The 19,329-nt window shown below is 41.2% G+C and overlaps 1 protein-coding gene across 1 annotated transcript; it reads left to right on the forward strand.

Moving 5' to 3' along the window:
* Window positions 1-366: 366 nt before the first annotated feature.
* On the forward strand, window positions 367-18,105 carry LOC134657647 (uncharacterized). Its single transcript, XM_063513208.1, has 3 exons — window positions 367-617; window positions 16,438-16,707; window positions 17,713-18,105. The coding sequence occupies exons 1-3, from the start codon at window positions 390-392 to the stop codon at window positions 18,103-18,105; spliced, it is 891 nt and encodes a 296-aa protein (XP_063369278.1). The 5' UTR covers window positions 367-389.
* The last annotated feature ends 1,224 nt before the right edge of the window (window positions 18,106-19,329 follow it).

Consider the following 19,329-nt stretch of genomic DNA (forward strand, 5'->3'; position numbering starts at 1 on the left):
GTCCAAATCAATTCAGTCACGTTTAGCCCCCTCCACACTCGTGCGCGAATCGCGGCGCGAAGCCGCGAACGTGAGTGTGGAGTCGATTTCGCAGATCTGCGATTTAGGCTTCTGCGAGGGGGCTTTTGTTGTTGCGTTGCGACACCATGTCGGCTGCAACAGTTCAATGTGGCGCTAATGTCGAGCGATGTTAAGAATTCTGTTTGACTAGCGTTAGTTCCAAATTTTACCACAGTATTTTGTAATTTGGTAAAATATCACTTCGATAAATTGCACAATTTGCCTGCGCCATTTTGAGTCGGATTGTCTGTGGCGTCTTGGAGTGAGGCGATCTGTCAGTGTCATTACATTTACAAGTTAATTTATTTGTCATATTATCGTATTTTAAAATGCACGAACATCACAAACAAACATGGATAGAATTAATCGAAAATTACAGGAAATTGGCACTGTTATGGGATCGTAAGCACAAAGACTATTCGAACCGGCATTTGCGAGAGGAAGCCTTTGAAAAATTGCTCAAAATATACAAAAGAATTGATAGCAAAGCCACTTCGTTAAACTTTAAGAATAAACTTGATATTATGAGAACTACATACAACAGAGAGAGAAAAAGGGTAAGTTTCTTGGTAATTTATGCGGTTTTCTTGATTCTAACTTTTTGGTTATGTTATAAGTAGTACTTAGTCAAATAGTCAATGATGTGTGATGTTTCATGGATGTTTCCCTACATTATTTTGAATATACTTATATTTAATTCACTTGTAACTAAGAAAACAGTGTAATAATATCTTACAAGTCAATTTTAACCTGCTTCTAACAGCCATGTACATTTGAAACTGCTAGTAAGTATAAATATATTCCAAATTGCAACAATACAAATAATATGTGGGACTCCTATTTTAGAATTAAAGAAATAATTAGTCTCATAAAATTAAAACGTATTAATATTTATTCCGACATTAAAAGAATAGTTTATATTAGACAATTTTATTAAAGTGACACCTAGGTATATCATTGACTTAGCGGCCTGCTTTCGCAGGCGGAGGTAAGCAACGGAAAAAGGTTCGCTACAAATACATGACTACATAGTATAAAACAAAGTCGCTTCCCGTTGTCTGTTCCTATGTATGTGTCGTAGTCAGATCGTATAATTCGCCTTATTACATTACGGCTAGCCGTTTTACAAAACAGGGGCGTTTTGAAATGCGGCGGTTCGACGATTAGCCGGATTGTCATTGCGATACGTTCTTCAAGCCGTGTTGAAGAACGTATGGCGCCGAATACATTCCGGCGGATTTTCATTCAGCCGCATTCAATCTGGCTAATCGTAGAACCGCCGCATTTCAAAACGCCCCTGTTTTGTAATACGGCGGATTGTACAATCCGACTGCGACATATGCTTAGATCTTTAAACTACACAATGAATTTTGATGCGGTTTTTTTTAATGGATAGAGTGATTCAAGAGGAAGGTTTATGTAGTGTATTGAAATATGAGGGTACTTCTGTGGGGTACCCCAACAAAACCAGTCTGGATATGTCAGGTACGCAATTACATGTGCTCTCCCGAATTTCGGCTATAATATCGCGATATAATAGTGGCGACGGGACAAATCGGTAGTATAAGCGTGTATTCGGCTGTGTTAGTGAGTTTTGTGAAGTTTTGAGTGCAAAGTGCAAGAAAATGGGTATTAAATTTGGTGAATTTGATATGGGTCAGGGGTGCTGGGAAAACTACATTACAAGGTTTGAATTCTGTTTAAGTGCAAATGATATTGTGGATGCAGATAAGAAAAAGGCGAATTTGTTGGCGGTATGTGGCTCTCAACTATTTGATTTAATAGTTTCTTTGGCATCTCCAACTACTATAGCGAACATAACCTATAAACAAATTTTGGAACTTTTGAAGGCTCATTTCCACCCCACACCCAGTGTTGGCCGAACGTTAATCCCAATTACCATTAAAAATTAACCATTGAAAAGGCTAATTCGAATTAACCATTAACCATTGAAGGAAAATTAATTGTCAATTCGCATTAACATCAATTTGCATTAATATTAATTTATTTCGAACCATTAAAAATTAAAAAGAATTAATGGTTAATGCTTCACAAACCATTAAAAATTAAATCAATTTTTAATGACAATTAAAAATATTATTGGTAATTATCAATTAACAAAAATATATCGTAATTTTATAAAGGCGCCCGTAATTTTCATCTAGCTAGTGGACCTCAGGTTTGGTGCAACATAGAAACACGCCGTTTGGTCATCCGACTCGTCTTGATGAGCACTTGGGAGACCAGTACCCAAGATAGAGCTGATGCTGAACCCTGGGTGTACCTAGTGGAATTCAGGTTTGGTGCAACATACATACACGCCGTTTAGGCTATTCGACTTGTCACAATGAGCACTTGGGAGAGCAGTACCCAAGATGGAGCTGATGCTGAACCCTGGCTGTACCTAGTGGAACTCAGGTTTGGTGCAACATAGACACACGCCGTTTAGGCTATTCGACTCGTCACAATGAGCACTTGGGAGAGCAGTACCCAAGATGGAGCTGATGCTGAACCTTGGCTGTACCTAGTGGAACTCAGGTTTGGTGCAACATAGACAAACGCCGTTTTGGTCATCCGACTCGTCTTGGTGAGCACTTGGGAGAGCAGTGCCCAAGATAGAGCTCATGCTGAACCCTGGCAGTACCTAATGGAACTCAGGTTTGGTGCAACATAGACAAACGCCGTTTTGGTCATCCGACTCGTCTTGATGAGCACTTGGAGAGCAGTACCCAAGGTAGAGCTGATGCTGAACCCTGGCAGTACCTAATGGAACTCAGGTTTGGTGCAACATAGACAAACGCCGTTTTAGTCATCCGACTCGACTTGGTGAGCACTTAGGAGAGCAGTTCCCAAGATAGAGCTGATGCTGAACCCTGGCTGTACCTAGTGGAACTCAGGTTTGGTGCAACATAGACACACGCCGTTTAGGCTATTCGACTCGTCACAATGAGCACTTGGGAGAGCAGTACCCAAGATGGAGCTGATGCTGAACCTTGGCTGTACCTAGTGGAACTCAGGTTTGGTGCAACATAGACAAACGCCGTTTTGGTCATCCGACTCGTCTTGGTGAGCACTTGGGAGAGTAGTACCCAAGATAGAGCTGATGCTGAACCCTGGCAGTACCTAATGGAACTCAGGTTTGGTGCAACATAGACAAACGCCGTTTTGGTCATCCGACTCGTCTTGATGAGAACTTGGAGAGCAGTACCTAAGATAGAGCTAATGCTGAACCCTGGCAGTACCTAGTGGAACTCAGGTTTGGTGCAACATAGACACACGCCTATTTGGTCATCCGACTCGTCTTGATGAGCACTTGGGAGAGCAGTACCCAAGATAGAGCTGATGCTGAACCCTGGCAGTACCTAATGGAACTCAGGTTTGGTGCAACATAGACAAACGCCGTTTTGGTCATCCGACTCGTCTTGATGAGCACTTGGGGGAGCAGTACCCATGTTAGAGCTGATGCTGAACCCTGGCTGTACTTAGTGGAACTCAGGTTTGGTGCAACATAGACACACGCCGTTTTGGTCATCCGACTCGTCTTGATGAGCACTTGGGAGAGCAGTACCCAAGATAGAGCTGATGCTGAACCCTGGCTGTACCTAGTGGAACTCAGGTTTGGTGCAACATAGACACCCGCCGTTTTGGTCATCCGACTTGTCTTGATGAGCACTTGGGAGACAAGTACCCAAGATAGAGCTGATGCTGAACCCTGGGTGTACCTAGTGGAATTCAGGTTTGGTGCAACATACACACAGGCCGTTTTGGTCATCCGACTCGTCTTGATGAGCACTTGGGAGAGCAGTACCCAAGATAGAGCTGATGCTGGACCCTGGCAGTACCTAGTGGAACTCAGGTTTGGTGCAACATAGACAAACGCCGTTTTGATCATCCGACTCGACTTGATGAGCACTTGGGAGAGCAGTACCCAAGATAGAGCTGATGCTGAACCCTGGCAGTACCTAATGGAACACAGGTTCGGTGCAACATAGACAAACGCCGTTTTGGTCATCCGACTTGTCTTGATGAGCACTTGGGAGACCAGTACCCAAGATAGAGCTGATGCTGAACCCTGGCTGTACCTAGTGGAACTCAGGTTTGGTGCAACATAGACACATGCCGTTTTGGTCATCCGACTCGTCTTGATGAGCACTTGGGAGAGCAGTACCCAAGATAGAGCTGATGCTGAACCCTGGCTGTACCTAGTGGAACTCAGGTTTGGTGCAACATAGACACACGCCGTTTTGGTCATCCGACTTGTCTTGATGAGCACTTGGGAGAGCAGTACCCAAGATAGAGCTGATGCTGAACAGCTGGCTGTACCTAGTGGAACTCAGGTTTGGTGCAACATAGAAACACGCCGTTTTGGTCATCCGACTCGTCTTGATGAGCACTTGGGAGAGCAGTACCCAAGATTGAGCTGATGCTGAACCCTGGCTATACCTAGTGGAACTCAGGTTTGGTGCAACATAGACACATGCCGTTTTAGTCATCCGACCCGTCTTGATGAGCACTTAGGAGAGCAGTACCCAAGATAGAGCTGATGCTGAACCCTGGCTGTACTTAGTGGAACTCAGGTTTGGTGCAACATAGACAAACGCCGTTTTGGTCATCCGACTCGTCTTGATGAGCACTTGGGAGAGCAGTACCCAAGATAGAGCTAATGCTGAACCCTGGCTGTACCTAGTGGAACTCAGGTTTGGTGCAACATAGACACACGCCGTTTTGGTCATCCGACTCGTCTTGATGAGCACTTGGGAGACCGTACCCAAGATAGAGCTGATGCTGAACCCTGGCTATACCTAGTGGAACTCAGGTTTGGTGCAACATAGACACATGCCGTTTTAGTCATCTGACTCGTCTTGATGAGCACTTGGGAGAGCAGTACCCAAGATAGAGCTGATGCTGAACCCTGGCTGTACCTAGTGGAACTCAGGTTTGGTGCAACATAGACACACGTCGTTTTGGTCATCCGACTTGTCTTGATGAGCACTTGGGAGAGCAGTACCCAAGATAGAGCTGATGCTGAACCTTGGCAGTACCTAATGGACCTCAGGTTTGGTGCAACATAGACAAACGCCGTTTTGGTCATCCGACTCGTCTTGATGAGCACTTGGGAGAGCAGTACCCAAGATAGAGCTGATGCTGAACCCTGGCTATACCTAGTGGAACTCAGGTTGACCAAACCGGCCAACCAAAACGGCGTGTGTCTATGTTGCACCAAACCTGAGTTCCACTAGGTACTGCCAGGGTTCAGCATCAGCTCTATCTTGGGTACTGCTCTCCCAAGTGCTCATCAAGACGAGTCGGATGACCAAAACGGCGTGTGTCTATGTTGCACCAAACCTGAGTTCCACTAGGTACTGCCAGGGTTCAGCATCAGCTCTATCTTGGGTACTGCTCTCCCAAGTGCTCATCAAGACGAGTCGGATGACCAAAACGGCGTGTGTCTATGTTGCACCAAACCTGAGTTCCACTAGGTACTGCCAGGGTTCAGCATCAGCTCTATCTTGGGTACTGCTCTCCCAAGTGCTTATCAAGACGAGTCGGATGACCAAAACGGCGTGTGTCTATGTTGGACCAAACCTGAGTTCCACTAGGTACTGCCAGGGTTCAGCATCAGCTCTATCTTGGGTACTGCTCTCCCAAGTGCTCATCAAGACGAGTCGGATGACCAAAACGGCGTGTGTCTATGTTGGACCAAACCTGAGTTCCACTAGGTACTGCCAGGGTTCAGCATCAGCTCTATCTTGGGTACTGCTCTCCCAAGTGCTCATTAAGACGAGTCGGATGACCAAAACGGCGTTTGTCTATGTTGCACCAAACCTGAGTTCCATTAGGTACTGCCAGGGTTCAGCATCAGCTCTATCTTGGGTACTGCTCTCCCAAGTGCTCATCAAGACGAGTCGGATGACCAAACCGGCGTTTGTCTATGTTGCACCAAACCTGAGTTCCATTAGGTACTGCCAGGGTTCAGCATCAGCTCTATCTTGGGTACTGCTCTCCCAAGTGCTCATCAAGACGAGTCGGATGACTAAAACGGCGTTTGTCTATGTTGCACCAAACCTGAGTTCCACTAGGTACTGCCAGGGTTCAGCATCAGCTCTATCTTGGGTACTGCTCTCCCAAGTGCTCATCAAGACGAGTCGGATGACCAAAACGGCGTTTGTCTATGTTGCACCAGACCTGAGTTCCATTAGGTACTGCCAGGGTTTAGCATCAGCTCTATCTTGGGCACTGCTCTCCCAAGTGCTCATCAAGACGAGTCGGATGACCAAAACGGCGTTTGTCTATGTTGCACCAAACCTGAGTTCCATTAGGTACTGCCAGGGTTCAGCATCAGCTCAATCTTGGGTACTGCTCTCCCAAGTGCTCATCAAGACGAGTCGGATGACCAAAACGGCGTGTGTCTATGTTGCACCAAACCTGAGTTCCACTAGGTACTGCCAGGGTTCAGCATCAGCTCTATCTTGGGTACTGCTCTCCCAAGTGCTCATCAAGACGAGTCGGATGACCAAACCGGCGTTTGTCTATGTTGCACCAAACCTGAGTTCCATTAGGTACTGCCAGGGTTCAGCATCAGCTCTATCTTGGATACTGCTCTCCCAAGTGCTCATCAAGACAAGTCGGATGACCAAAACGGCGTTTGTCTATGTTGCACCAAACCTGAGGTCCATTAGGTACTGCCAGGGTTCAGCATCAGCTCTATCTTGGGTACTGCTCTCCCAAGTGCTCATCAAGACGAGTCGGATGACCAAAACGGCGTTTGTCTATGTTGCACCAAACCTGAGTTCCATTAGGTACTGCCAGGGTTCAGCATCAGCTCTATCTTGGGTACTGCTCTCCCAAGTGCTCATCAAGACGAGTCGGATGACTAAAACGGCGTTTGTCTATGTTGCACCAAACCTGAGTTCCATTAGGTACTGCCAGGGTTCAGCATCAGCTCAATCTTGGGTACTGCTCTCCCAAGTGCTCATCAAGACGAGTCGGATGACCAAAACGGCGTGTGTCTATGTTGCACCAAACCTGAGTTCCACTAGGTACTGCCAGGGTTCAGCATCAGCTCTATCTTGGGTACTGCTCTCCTAAGTGCTCATCAAGACGAGTCGGATGACCAAAACGGCGTTTGTCTATGTTGCACCAAACCTGAGTTCCATTAGGTACTGCCAGGGTTCAGCATCAGCTCTATCTTGGGTACTGCTCTCCCAAGTGCTCATCAAGACGAGTCGGATGACCAAACCGGCGTTTGTCTATGTTGCACCAAACCTGAGTTCCATTAGGTACTGCCAGGGTTCAGCATCAGCTCTATCTTGGATACTGCTCTCCCAAGTGCTCATCAAGACAAGTCGGATGACCAAAACGGCGTTTGTCTATGTTGCACCAAACCTGAGTTCCATTAGGTACTGCCAGGGTTCAGCATCAGCTCTATCTTGGGTACTGCTCTCCCAAGTGCTCATCAAGACGAGTCGGATGACTAAAACGGCGTTTGTCTATGTTGCACCAAACCTGAGTTCCATTAGGTACTGCCAGGGTTCAGCATCAGCTCTATCTTGGGTACTGCTCTCCCAAGTGCTCATCAAGACGAGTCGGATGACCAAAACGGCGTGTGTCTATGTTGCACCAAACCTGAGTTCCACTAGGTACAGCCAAGGTTCAGCATCAGCTCCATCTTGGGTACTGCTCTCCCAAGTGCTCATTGTGACGAGTCGAATAGCCTAAACGGCGTGTGTCTATGTTGCACCAAACCTGAGTTCCAGTAGGTACCTACTGCCAGGTTTCAGGGTCATTTTGTTGTCTCATTTTAAAATATCACGACCTGATAATTCACTGAAGCTTGTATTCATATGCTTATTTTTAATTTTAATACCTAGCTCCAAGTTTCTAAGCAATAGTAACATTAATTATTAGTTTATGAAAAAATTGATTTAATTGCATTAAACGTTAATTTAGATTGACAATCAATGTAATTAAACGTCTCAAAATTCAATTCTAATTAACTTAATTTAAATTGATGCGTAATGCAATTGACTAATTGCGGATTTAATGGTTAATGGAAATGATTAATTGTTAATTAGAATTACACATTACGGCCAACACTGCCCACACCTAATGAGATTGTAGAATCTTTTAAATTTCACTCAAGAAATCAAGAAGAGGGGGAGAAAGTCAGAGATTATGTGGCAAATTTAAGGAAAATGAGTATTCATTGCAATTTCACAGACTTGGAGCGAACTTTACGTGATCGGCTTGTATGTGGTATTAGGAGCAAAGAGGTTCAAAGGAAACTGTTACAATGTGAGAAGCTGACATTTACTCAAGCAGCTGAGATAGCATTTTCACATGAGAGTGCCACATTTGATTCTAGTATTATTGTAGTGCCAGGACCATCAAAACCAGATGTGGAGGTCGATGAACCTATGGAAGTAAACAAGATCACTAACAAAAAGGTTGACAAACAGAATAAACCATGCTACAGGTGTGGTAGGCAGCATAGGGGGGAGTGCAGATTCCGTTGGAGTAAGTGTAATGCATGTGGCAGAACGGGACACATTGAGGCAGTGTGTCTTACCAAAAATAAACAGGATGGTGGGCATAAATCAAATTGTAATGGGTTGTATGCCAATGTGAACAATGTGAGAGAAAATAAAGTTGACCCTTATATGGTAAAGGTATCAATTGATGATTCTATTATTGACATGGAAGTTGACACGGGATGTGCATTTACTCTAATTTCTGAAGTGACAGCCAGACTCATTTGGAAAGGAAAATTACCTATGTTAGAGAAGGATGATGTTGCATTAATTACATGGACAGAAAACCAATTAAGGATATTAGGAAAAACTGAAGTGCGAGCATCTTTTAAAGGGTTACAAAATGACCTCATGATCTATATAGCTAGAGGTAATGGACCCAGCCTCTTAGGGAGAAATTGGTTCCAGCCATTTGGAATACGGGTTCAAGGAGTAATGCATATGAAAATAAACGGTGAGGAAATTAAAGGGCTCCTACAGAAATATAGTGATGTTTTCCAGGAAGGTTTGGGAAAGTATAAAGGCCCATTAGTGAAAATTACACCGAGGGAAGGAGCGGTACCTAAATTTTTGAAAAGTAGACCCATTCCTTTTGCTTTGAGAGAAAGAGTAATAAAGGAAATAGACAGACTAGTAGAGGAAGGAGTTTTGGAGCCAATTGCACACTCTGAGTGGGCTACCCCTATAGTACCAGTTCTGAAACCGAATGGCAATGTAAGGCTTTGTGGTGACTATAGGTCTACAGTAAATATGGTGACCGACACTGATACATACCCTCTGCCTACTTTAGATGAGGCTTTCACAGCGATACAAGGTGGCACAATTTTCAGCAAAATTGATTTAGAAAGGGCATACACTCAAGTTAGTGTGGACGAGGCAACAGCACAGCTGTTAACAATAAACACACCAAAAGGCCTTTACAAAATGAAACGTTTAGCTTTTGGAGTCAAGGCGTGCCCAGGCATCTTTCAAAGACTAATGTCTTCCTTGCTTACAGGAATAAGAGGGATAGCTGTATTACTGGATGATATTGTTGTAAGTGGCACAGACGTCGCTGAGCATAACTCCAGGTTAGAAATAGTCTTAAAGAAATTACAAGAGGCTGGCCTAAGGGTAAACAAGGAAAAGTGTAATTTTGCAGTGAGAAGTGTGAAATTTTTAGGATTTCTCATTGATGAATGTGGTATACATCCTTGTGAGGATAAAATACATGCAATTGAGAGTACACCGGCCCCAAGTAATGTAAAAGAGCTCCAGGCATTCTTAGGATTGCTTAATTTTTATGATCGGTTTTTACCACACAAAGCTAATATCGCTGAACCGTTGTATAAGTTGTTAAATAAAGATGTGAAATGGCAGTGGTCTATGCAACATCAGAAGGCATTTGAGAAGTTACGCAAGATGTTGTCGGGTACTGACACTCTAGTCCATTACGATGTGAATAAAGAGATAATTATGTCATGTGATGCGTCACAATTTGGCCTGGGCGCTGTTTTGGAACACGTCATGGAAGATGGATCTGTCAGACCAGTAATGTTTGCTTCAAGGACCATGAACGTTCATGAGAGGAATTATGGTCAGATAGATAAAGATGCAGCAGCTATAGTGTTTGGTCTTAAGAAATTCCACCAGTTTATTAGTGGCCGGAAGATTACGATCAGATAAATAAATAAATAAAATAAAAATAAAATAAAAATAAAAAGCCTTTTATTTCCTGCTACAAATATGTTATATGAATGTATGTTTGGTTAGTTAGATATTAGTTTTTAATTTATTTGGTTGTTAGTATTTTAGTTACTTAGTCTATAAGCAGGAACCCCTTAGGTGAAGGCCTCTTCCAAAGCTAGCCATTTTTCTCGGTCCTGAGCAGTTTTTTGCCAGTTCGGCCCGGCGATTTTTCTTATGTCTTCGTCCCAGCGTGCAGTTGGTTTTCCTTGTCGGCGTTTGCCATCAGGCCCTTTCCATGCTGTTACTGTTTTTGTCCATCTGCGGTCTTTCAGACGCGCCACGTGTCCAGCCCATCTCCATTTTAACTTTCTTGCTTGAGCAAGAGCATCAATTGTTTTTAATTTTTCTCTTATTGTGCTGTGTCTTATCTTATATATCTTTTTCACATTCAGCATGCTGCGTTCCATTCCTCGCTGGCATGTGATTATTTTATTTTTTGCCTTTTCGGTAAAATTCCATGTTTGGCATGCGTAAATTAAACTTGGTATAAGGCATGTATCCATGACTTTCTTTTTTAATGTAATTGGCAATTCACTTTTGAATATTTCTTTATAATTCCAGTATTTGTTCCATGTACTTTTAACTCTCCTCTCTATTTCTAGTTCTTTGTTTGTGCTGCTGAACCCAATCTGTTTCCCCAAATATATATAATGATCAACATATTCTAATGGTTTGCTGTCTAATGTTATATTTATTTTTTTGTAGTTTGACATGGTTTTAGTTTTAGTAATGTTTACCTCAAGGCCTACTTGTTTGCTACTATTGTGTAGGGTTTCAATCATGTATTGTAGATTGCGGGCTGATTCTGCTAGTAGCACTAGGTCATCTGCAAACCTGAGGTGGCTTAGATATTTGCCTTGGATAAGTAAGCCTTTGTTTTTCCAATCTAGTTTGCAAATGATGTTTTCTAGTACCGCTATAAAGATTGTTGGGGATAGGGGATCCCCTTGCCGCACTCCTCTTTCCACTGGAAAACTTGGCCCAATATTTTCTAGCTTTATTCTGCTTGTGCTCTTGGTATATATATTCTTTAATATGCTTATGTATTCTATCTCTACGTTTTGATCCTGTAAGGTTGTCCAAATACTTTCATGAGAGACAGTATCGAATGCTTTTTGGTAGTCGATGAACGCAATATATAATGGTCGTCGAAATTCTTGGTATTTCTCAATGATTTGTTCTAACGTGTGTATGTGATCTATGGTCGAGAAACCCTTTCTGAAGCCGGCTTGTTCGATAGGTTGTTTCTTTTCCAGTGTGACTCTTAATCTTTGGTTGATGATTGTAGAGAAGAGTTTATATGTTGCTGGTAGTAGACTAATGGGTCTGTAATTGCTGATGTCCTTGTGGTCTCCTTTTTTATATAATAGAATAATATCAGATTTAGACCATTGTGACGGCGTTTCATATGTCTCTAGTATTTTGTTAAATAGTCTTTGTAGTGGTGCCACTAAAATATCTTGGGCTTCCTTTATAGCCTCATTTGTAACATTGTCAGCTCCTGGACTTTTATCTGGTTTCAATTTGTGAATGGCATCTATAATTTCTTTATCGTTTATTTGCGCTACATTTGGTTTGGTTTGATCTATTTCTATGACATTGCTGTGGCTCGGGAATTCTATCTCTGGTACTTTGTTTGCGGCACAAGCATATAAAGTTCTGTAGAAGTCTGTTGCAATATTAATGATCTCACTGCGGTCATATTTTGTATCACTTTGAGCCTTTAAACCTTCAATCCATGTCTTTTTTGTTCTCAGTTCTCTGTACCCTTTTTTTAAGCTTCCTTTTAGTTCTAAGTGCTTTTCGAGTGTTGTAGTTCTATGTTTCTGATAGTCCAGTTTTATGTACTTGCTTGTTAGTTTGTATAGTGCTTTAAGCTCATTTTTCATTGTTCGAGTTTTATTTTTTGTTTTTTGTAGATTTTGTTTTCTTTCCATCAGGTTTCTTGTGCGTTCTGAAATTATGTTTTTCTTAGTAGTCGGATTATTTGTTTTAGATACGCTTGGTAGACTGCTTTGGATTGAGTGTATTAATTTGTCGTGTAAAGATTGCACCGTGTCTTTTTGTTTATTCGCTAGTAGGACAGTTATGTGTTTTTCTAAGGTCTCTTTATAAGCTAGTATTTCTTCTTCGTTGCTAAGAGGACTGTACTGTTTGTTTTGGTATCTAGCTCTGCTTTTGATTGGCACTGTAAGTGATATTACTGCTCGGAGTGGTCTGTGGTCTGATGGGTAGTTTATGTTTAGTGTCCCTATGTTTTGAAATATTTGTGGTTGGTTTGAGAGTATAAAGTCAATTTCATTTTTATGTTGCCCATTTGGAGAGCACCAAGTCCATCTAAGTTTGGGTTTCTTCTTGTAAAAAGTATTTATGATAGCAAGTTTGTTTTCTAAAGCGAATTCCACTAGTTTTTGACCTCTGGTGTTCCTCACTCCATATCCATATTGTTTTGTAACAAGAGATTCATTTGTTTCAGGTTGACCAATTTTTGCATTAAAATCTCCCATTAGTATGAAATCCTTGTGCGCAGTGTTGATCGCTTCGTTTATGGTATTATAAAAAGAGTTGACCTCTTCTTCGGGTGCCGCTTCGGTAGGTGCGTAGACTTGTATTAAAGAAATCTGTTTATCTGGGAAGCTCATATTCAGTAGAGCAACTCGCTCAGATAGTCCAATGTAGCTTTCTATATGTTGCTTGAGATATGGTTTTATTATGAATCCGACTCCATATTTGCCAGGCGTGTGACCTGTGTGACAGATAATTAAATCTTCGTATTCGGATATTTCATTACCAAGTCGTCGCACCTCGGATAGTCCGATGATATCGTATTTTATGTTTACCAGAGCTTCTTTTAATTCAATTAATTTTTCATATGACGATAGTGTTCTAACATTGTAGGTTATGATGTTGAGTTGTTTTTCCTTTCTTTGGTTGTGTTTTAAACATTTTAAGGTTGATGACTTTGGAAGGTTGTGGTCGTAAACTTCCTCGGTGACCAGCCGGCTTGGAAGTTGTTCAGGTTGCTTTTCTTTTGGTGTATTATCTGTACTTGTTTTTCCTTTTTGGTTTTGGGTGTGCTGTCGCCACCCAGTTGTTACTTTTTTTGGGTCTCTGATGAAGATGACTGTCCTCGCCCTAGGAAGTTGAGTATGTTTGGCCTGATAATGTCTTTGTTCGCCGTTTTTTCCCGGGTCTCTTCGGATGTCCCCGGTTTGGGTACCTTCGCCGGTCCTTGCTGGCTCGCCGGAGTTTGGCTACCACTTTGCGGTGAGACTGACAGGGCTCTCTTTTTGCTATCATTTTTCTCTTTGACTATCAGTTTATTATAGCGAATAAATGCAATATTTCCTTTTGCCTTTTCTTGTATGACTTGTTCTTTCAGTATTTTTCTCTCTTCCAATACTTCTTTAGGGAAATCTTCTGTTATATATATTTTGGAGTTAGTTTGTTTCAGCTGTTTCCTGTTTTTTAAAATCATGTTTCTTTTCGATTGAGATGATAGGTTAATTAGTATTGGGCTGTGTTTGGATTGTCCTAATCTTCTGCTGAATTGTATTTCTGTATTCTGAAGAGGAATGTTCATTTCTTTTGTGACAATGTCAATTACTTTCTGTTCCTTTTCCCATTGCTCCGCTTCTACGCCATGGAATATAATAATACGCTGTCTCTCCTTCTTTTCCATGAGTGAGATCTTGTTTTCAAGTTGTTTGATTTTTTCATCACTTCCTTCTTGTTTATTATGAATTCCAGTTAATTCCACGTTCAAAGAATCCATAAGTCGTTGATAGATATTCTCCGTTTGTTGTTCCATTTCATATTTCATCTCTAATTTCATTCTTAGGCATATTTTTTCTATTGACGATTCTGACAGCTCCATTTTGTGTTAGTTTCCGAACGGACTTTCTATTTTTCTACTATGGCAATACTTCCCCAATTGTCAAACCAAATTTTGAGGCGGAAAGTTCGGGTAGGTTTATTTATTTATAGGAAGGTTATGTCAGACACTTTCTATTTTGCACAGTTTTAGTCCGATACACGAAATGTACAGCGTAGAAAACGTTTACACTTAGATCACGGTTCTTTCCCTTCCCGTTTTTGATATTTAGACACTATATTTCACGGTTTTTCTCCGAAATTGCATTTATCTACGCGAGCGAGGTTTCACCATTACAAGTCACTTTGACAGATTATTATTAAACTCCTATGATTACTCCATACAATATGTGGAAGGTAAAAAACTAGGAAACGCTGATGCGTTAAGCAGATGGCCGTCCCGTGACCAATCGTCTGAAGAGGAATACTTAGGAGTCCTCCTCATAGAAGAAACTCCATCAGACCTGGAACTGTCAGCCAGTGAAGTGGCGAAACTGACAACTAAAGATAATACACTAAGCAAGGTATTATACTGGATTCGAAACGGGTGGCCTAGCAAAGTGGATGTGGAATATAAGGTGTACTGGCAGAAACGCAACGAAATTTCAGAATATAAAAATTGCATTCTGTGGGGTAATCGGGTGATTATACCGGACAAAATGAGGCCGTATATCCTACAGGAATTACACGCAAATCATGACGGGATAGTGATAACAAAAGCCATAGCACGAAGTTATTTTTGGTGGCCAGCTATAGACAAGGAAATTGAAAGTTTGGTAAAAAAGTGCGAAACTTGTGCTGAAAACAGAAATATGCCGTCACAAGTGAGCCATAAGTGGATAAGGCCGGAGAAGGCATGGTCACGGTTACATATTGATTATGCAGGGCCGTTTCAAGGCAAAACATTTCTCATCCTAATTGATGCTTATTCAAAATGGCCTGAAGTAAAGATTGTTCCTGATATGAGCTCAGGGACACTAATAAATGTTTTAAGGGACATATTTGCAGAACAAGGGTTACCAGACACCTTGGTCAGTGATAATGGCAGAAGTTTCATTTCAGATCAGTTTAAAGAATTCCTATCAACAAATGGAATAAGACAAGTCTTGACACCACCTTACCATCCGGCGTCGAATGGACAGGCCGAGAGGACTGTTCAAACGGTTAAGAATAAATTAAAGAAACAGTCCACACTTCCATGGAACATAAAATTACCTACAATATTGTATGGGTTGCGTACTACACCCAATAGTACTAGTGACAAGTCACCGGCGGAACTTTTAAATTGTAGGCGTTTCAGGACAAAGTTTGACCACCTTAATCCCCTCATATTTAAGAACCAAGAGGAAACGCAAGTATGTGACGAGAATGAAAACACTGTAGTACGTTCATTTCAAATGGGACAGACTGTGTATTTCCGGAATTACAGTTCAGGACCACGCTGGTTGAAAGGAGTCATAGAGAAGAAACAAGGCATTTGTAGGTATATAATACGATGGAACGGGAAGCTGATGAAAAGACATATTAATCAGATACAAGGTCATGGGGGAGAGGCGAGTGATAGCCGCCAGCATACATCAGAAGATACTGGTCGTGAAGTTATACATGACACGGAGGCAAGTAAACCATGTGAAGATAGTGATGAGGATGAAGATATTAATGTCAAACTAAATGCTACTCCACCGGCCTCACAGTGGGCTGATATCATAGGGATTTCTGGGCCTCAGGATTATACGTTTAATCAGAGCCAAGAACGCATACCGCCAACCAACAAACGAGTGAGATCACCTACATCACCACAAAACATGGAAGCCAAGAGATTAGCCATAGATTCCTATGAGAGTCTGTCAGAATCTGATTATGAACAGACTGAAGATTCAAACCAAGACTCGTAGACGACGTTAAGTAGTTAGTTTTAGTATAAATATGATAGAGCGTAAGGACCTTGTAACAGACAATTGAATAGTGTTAGTGAACTACCAATAAACAGTGAAACTTAGTGTTAGTGAATTATCAGTGATTAGTGAAACTTAGTTTTAGTGAACTATCTCGAGGGGAAGGCATGTAGTGTATTGAAATATGAGGGTACTTCTGTGGGGTACCCCAACAAAACCAGTCTGGATATGTCAGGTACGCAATTACATGTGCTCTCCCGAATTTCGGCTATAATATCGCGATATAATAGTTTATATATAATTTGTTAATGGGCGGGTCGCTAGTTTTAAATAATTGACATTTGTTTCAGATGAACGGGTGTAAAGTAGAGGGAGTAGTATATACGCCAAATTTATGGTATTTCAATCATCTCAGTTTCCTTGATAAGGCACTGGAGACGCTGGAGGAGAAAGAAACATATTTTCACTTCAATAGGTACAATAACAAGATATATTTGGAGACGTCCCCGTTGAAAAGGAAACGGGTCGATATTAATAGTTCAAGTACACCGAAATCGCAGGCTGAGGTTGTCAAATCAGAATATTATCTAAATATAGAGCCTATTCAGTCTTCTGAAGAGGTAAGTGTTGAATTTTTAATGAATGATGTATTATCAATGCAAACCCTTTGTTTCCCATAAAGTTTTAAGTCATAATGTATTGTTTATCATATTATCATTAGTTCAACTTCAACTTTTCAGGATTTTCGTAAGGTTATCCTATAGATAGGTTAGGTTAGGTTTGTTTTATGGCAATCCTGAAAAGTGACGCGTTTCTGAACCAAGTGAATTATTGAGTAACGAAAATGCGGGCAAACAACAAATTATGACTTAAAACTTTTTAGGAAACAATAGCGACCCAATGCAAACTCATAGCTCCTTCTTAACAGTTGTATCCTCATTGCTGAGTGTCGTGATTACCACAGACAGCACCACTTTCAATTTTTTAAGTGAAAACTTTTTTAGTGGCGCTGGGCACTTTTTGAGGTGGGGATAAAATGATAAACTCGAGACAGCGTACATGACCGTAAGCCCCGTAAGGTGGCCACTCATAATTAAATGGCATTTAAATCAATAAAGAAAAACTCAATGTTATTTGACATTTATGTTGCGGACTCCTTTTCAAGACTCTTTACCTATGTTCAAATAATTTGACGTTGTCATGGCAGTATGTAAATAAACATGTCAATGAAAAAGTGTGATCTTATTTGAGAATGAATAATATATAATACCTCCGCTAAACGTATGTATTGTGTTACCGGGCGTCGGTAACATAGTGAGGTGAGTTTTCACTTCTATCGGCACTCCCGGAGTGCAACCGTTGTTGCTTGTTTTTTAAGAAGCTGTTTAATGTGTATTAACCTTTTCCACGCCGTGTCAAACACAAAAGCTGTCACTCAGACGCCACATCATTGAAGTGTCAAAGCTGAAGTTGAACATGTATATGCACGTAATTTGATGTTGCTCTGTGGTCTGTGACCGGTCGGTCTTTGGCGTTGAACCTACGGTGCGGATCGGTCATTGGCGACCAAAAGGTTAAAGGAAAGGATTGTATGTATTTAATTAAAAAAAACTTTCTTTTTTCAGGAAAACACCCAAAAAACACCACCACCACTACCAAACCGACTTCGTATCAAGGTTGAATCACCACGCATCAAGAACACATTTAGCTTGCGGGACTTGGAGAACAAAAAGAGTCGAATGTCACCGGATAACCGGCTCCGGGATCTCCTAGAAAAGCAAGAACACTTTGTAGGCACCGTCAGCAAAATGCTCACTAAGGAACAAGAAGATTGGGAGGTTATAGGCAAATCTATAGGCCTACAGCTATCTAGTTTAGAAGAAAAACAAAGAGCTATCGCTAGAAAGTTGATAAATGATGTGATTTTCTTCGGGAGTATGGACAAATTGACTGTTGAGTCGTACATCAATGTAAATGAAAAGATGCCAGATAATGAGATAGAACATGTTATATGTTGATACAGATTCGTCTAATTAGGAATAATTTAATTAATAAATATAAGTTTTGATATTTACTTGGTTTTCTTGTAGTTTGTAGGGTCACCTAGCCATAGTAATTGGCCACTCCTAACATCAGAAGGAAACAAGGTTGAAGCCTTAATGTTAAGAGTGGCCAATTACTATGTATTAGTGGCCAATAACACTACTATTTAAGTCAGAATTGATAGAACCAGAAAGAACAACTTTTACAAACAGAGATACTTAATTTATATAGGTATACTCCAATTTTTTTATACATAATATAATAGTACATAGAGGCATACAATACAATGTAAACAAAATATACACACTTAAATACAGATACTTTTTAAGCGTAATGGTCTCATCCGCCACTATTGATGTTAAATTTACTCAGTTTAGAAACAAACACCTACCTAATAGTTATTTCTTTTACCCTCTTAAGGCCCAAGGTCCTACCTATAGTACCAGCTATTCAGATCGGTGTAATTTAAACCATGTTCAATTGGAACAGAGGCGCTTTTGCTTTGTTTCGTTCAATTTTCAATCAACGCAAAATCAACTCTTATTTCCTACAGTTTAGGTTCATATTCAGTGGCAAATTTTGGATGTTTCGTTTGTATTGCTGGGCCTTAGGAGGTTACAAGGGGGAAAAGTTGTTGTTAACCCCTCGTGTTAACCCGAGCGAGCGATAGATTGGTTCAAAAATGGAATCTTGACCGTTGCGAGGTTTTTAAGGATTATTTAACCATCTTTGCCACTGAGTGAAACACACATTAAGTACCTACTTCTAACAGAAATACTGCTAAAGTCTAAATCCGAACGCTACTTATATGGTTTACTTAAACCGTACCTCAAAACCAATTTTGTTCTCTTGTTGCAACTGTGTATTTCATGTTACCGAAACGTCTTTTATTCTCGAAAACATTTTATTTTATATGTTTTATTCCATATTTGTATTTTGTAATGATTGGTTATTTTATTGTTTGTTAAAATTTGACATGTAATTTAAGTGCCGCTGTGGGCCTGTGGCCTTTTTGCTGAATAAAGGGTAACTCACATTAGACCGGGCCGTGTCCGGGCCGGAGCTTCCGACGCTTACTTATCTATGACAATGACAGGTGATCACAATGATTTCCATAGAAAACGAAGCTCCGGCCCGGACACGGCCCGGTCTAACGTGAGTTACGTGAGTCACCCTTAATAAATGTTTGATGTTCGATT

This window comes from Cydia amplana, chromosome 20 (genome assembly GCF_948474715.1).
Source record: "Cydia amplana chromosome 20, ilCydAmpl1.1, whole genome shotgun sequence".
Classification (NCBI taxonomy): domain Eukaryota; kingdom Metazoa; phylum Arthropoda; class Insecta; order Lepidoptera; family Tortricidae; genus Cydia; species Cydia amplana.

Excerpts from the sequence above, each read along its gene's own strand:
- LOC134657647 (XM_063513208.1), top strand. The coding sequence starts at position 390 with ATGCACGAACATCACAAACAAACATGGATAGAATTAATCGAAAATTAC. Across the intron at positions 618-16,437 it reads ACAACAGAGAGAGAAAAAGG|ATGAACGGGTGTAAAGTAGA; the intron begins GTAAGTTTCTTG and ends CATTTGTTTCAG. Across the intron at positions 16,708-17,712 it reads CTATTCAGTCTTCTGAAGAG|GAAAACACCCAAAAAACACC; the intron begins GTAAGTGTTGAA and ends TTCTTTTTTCAG.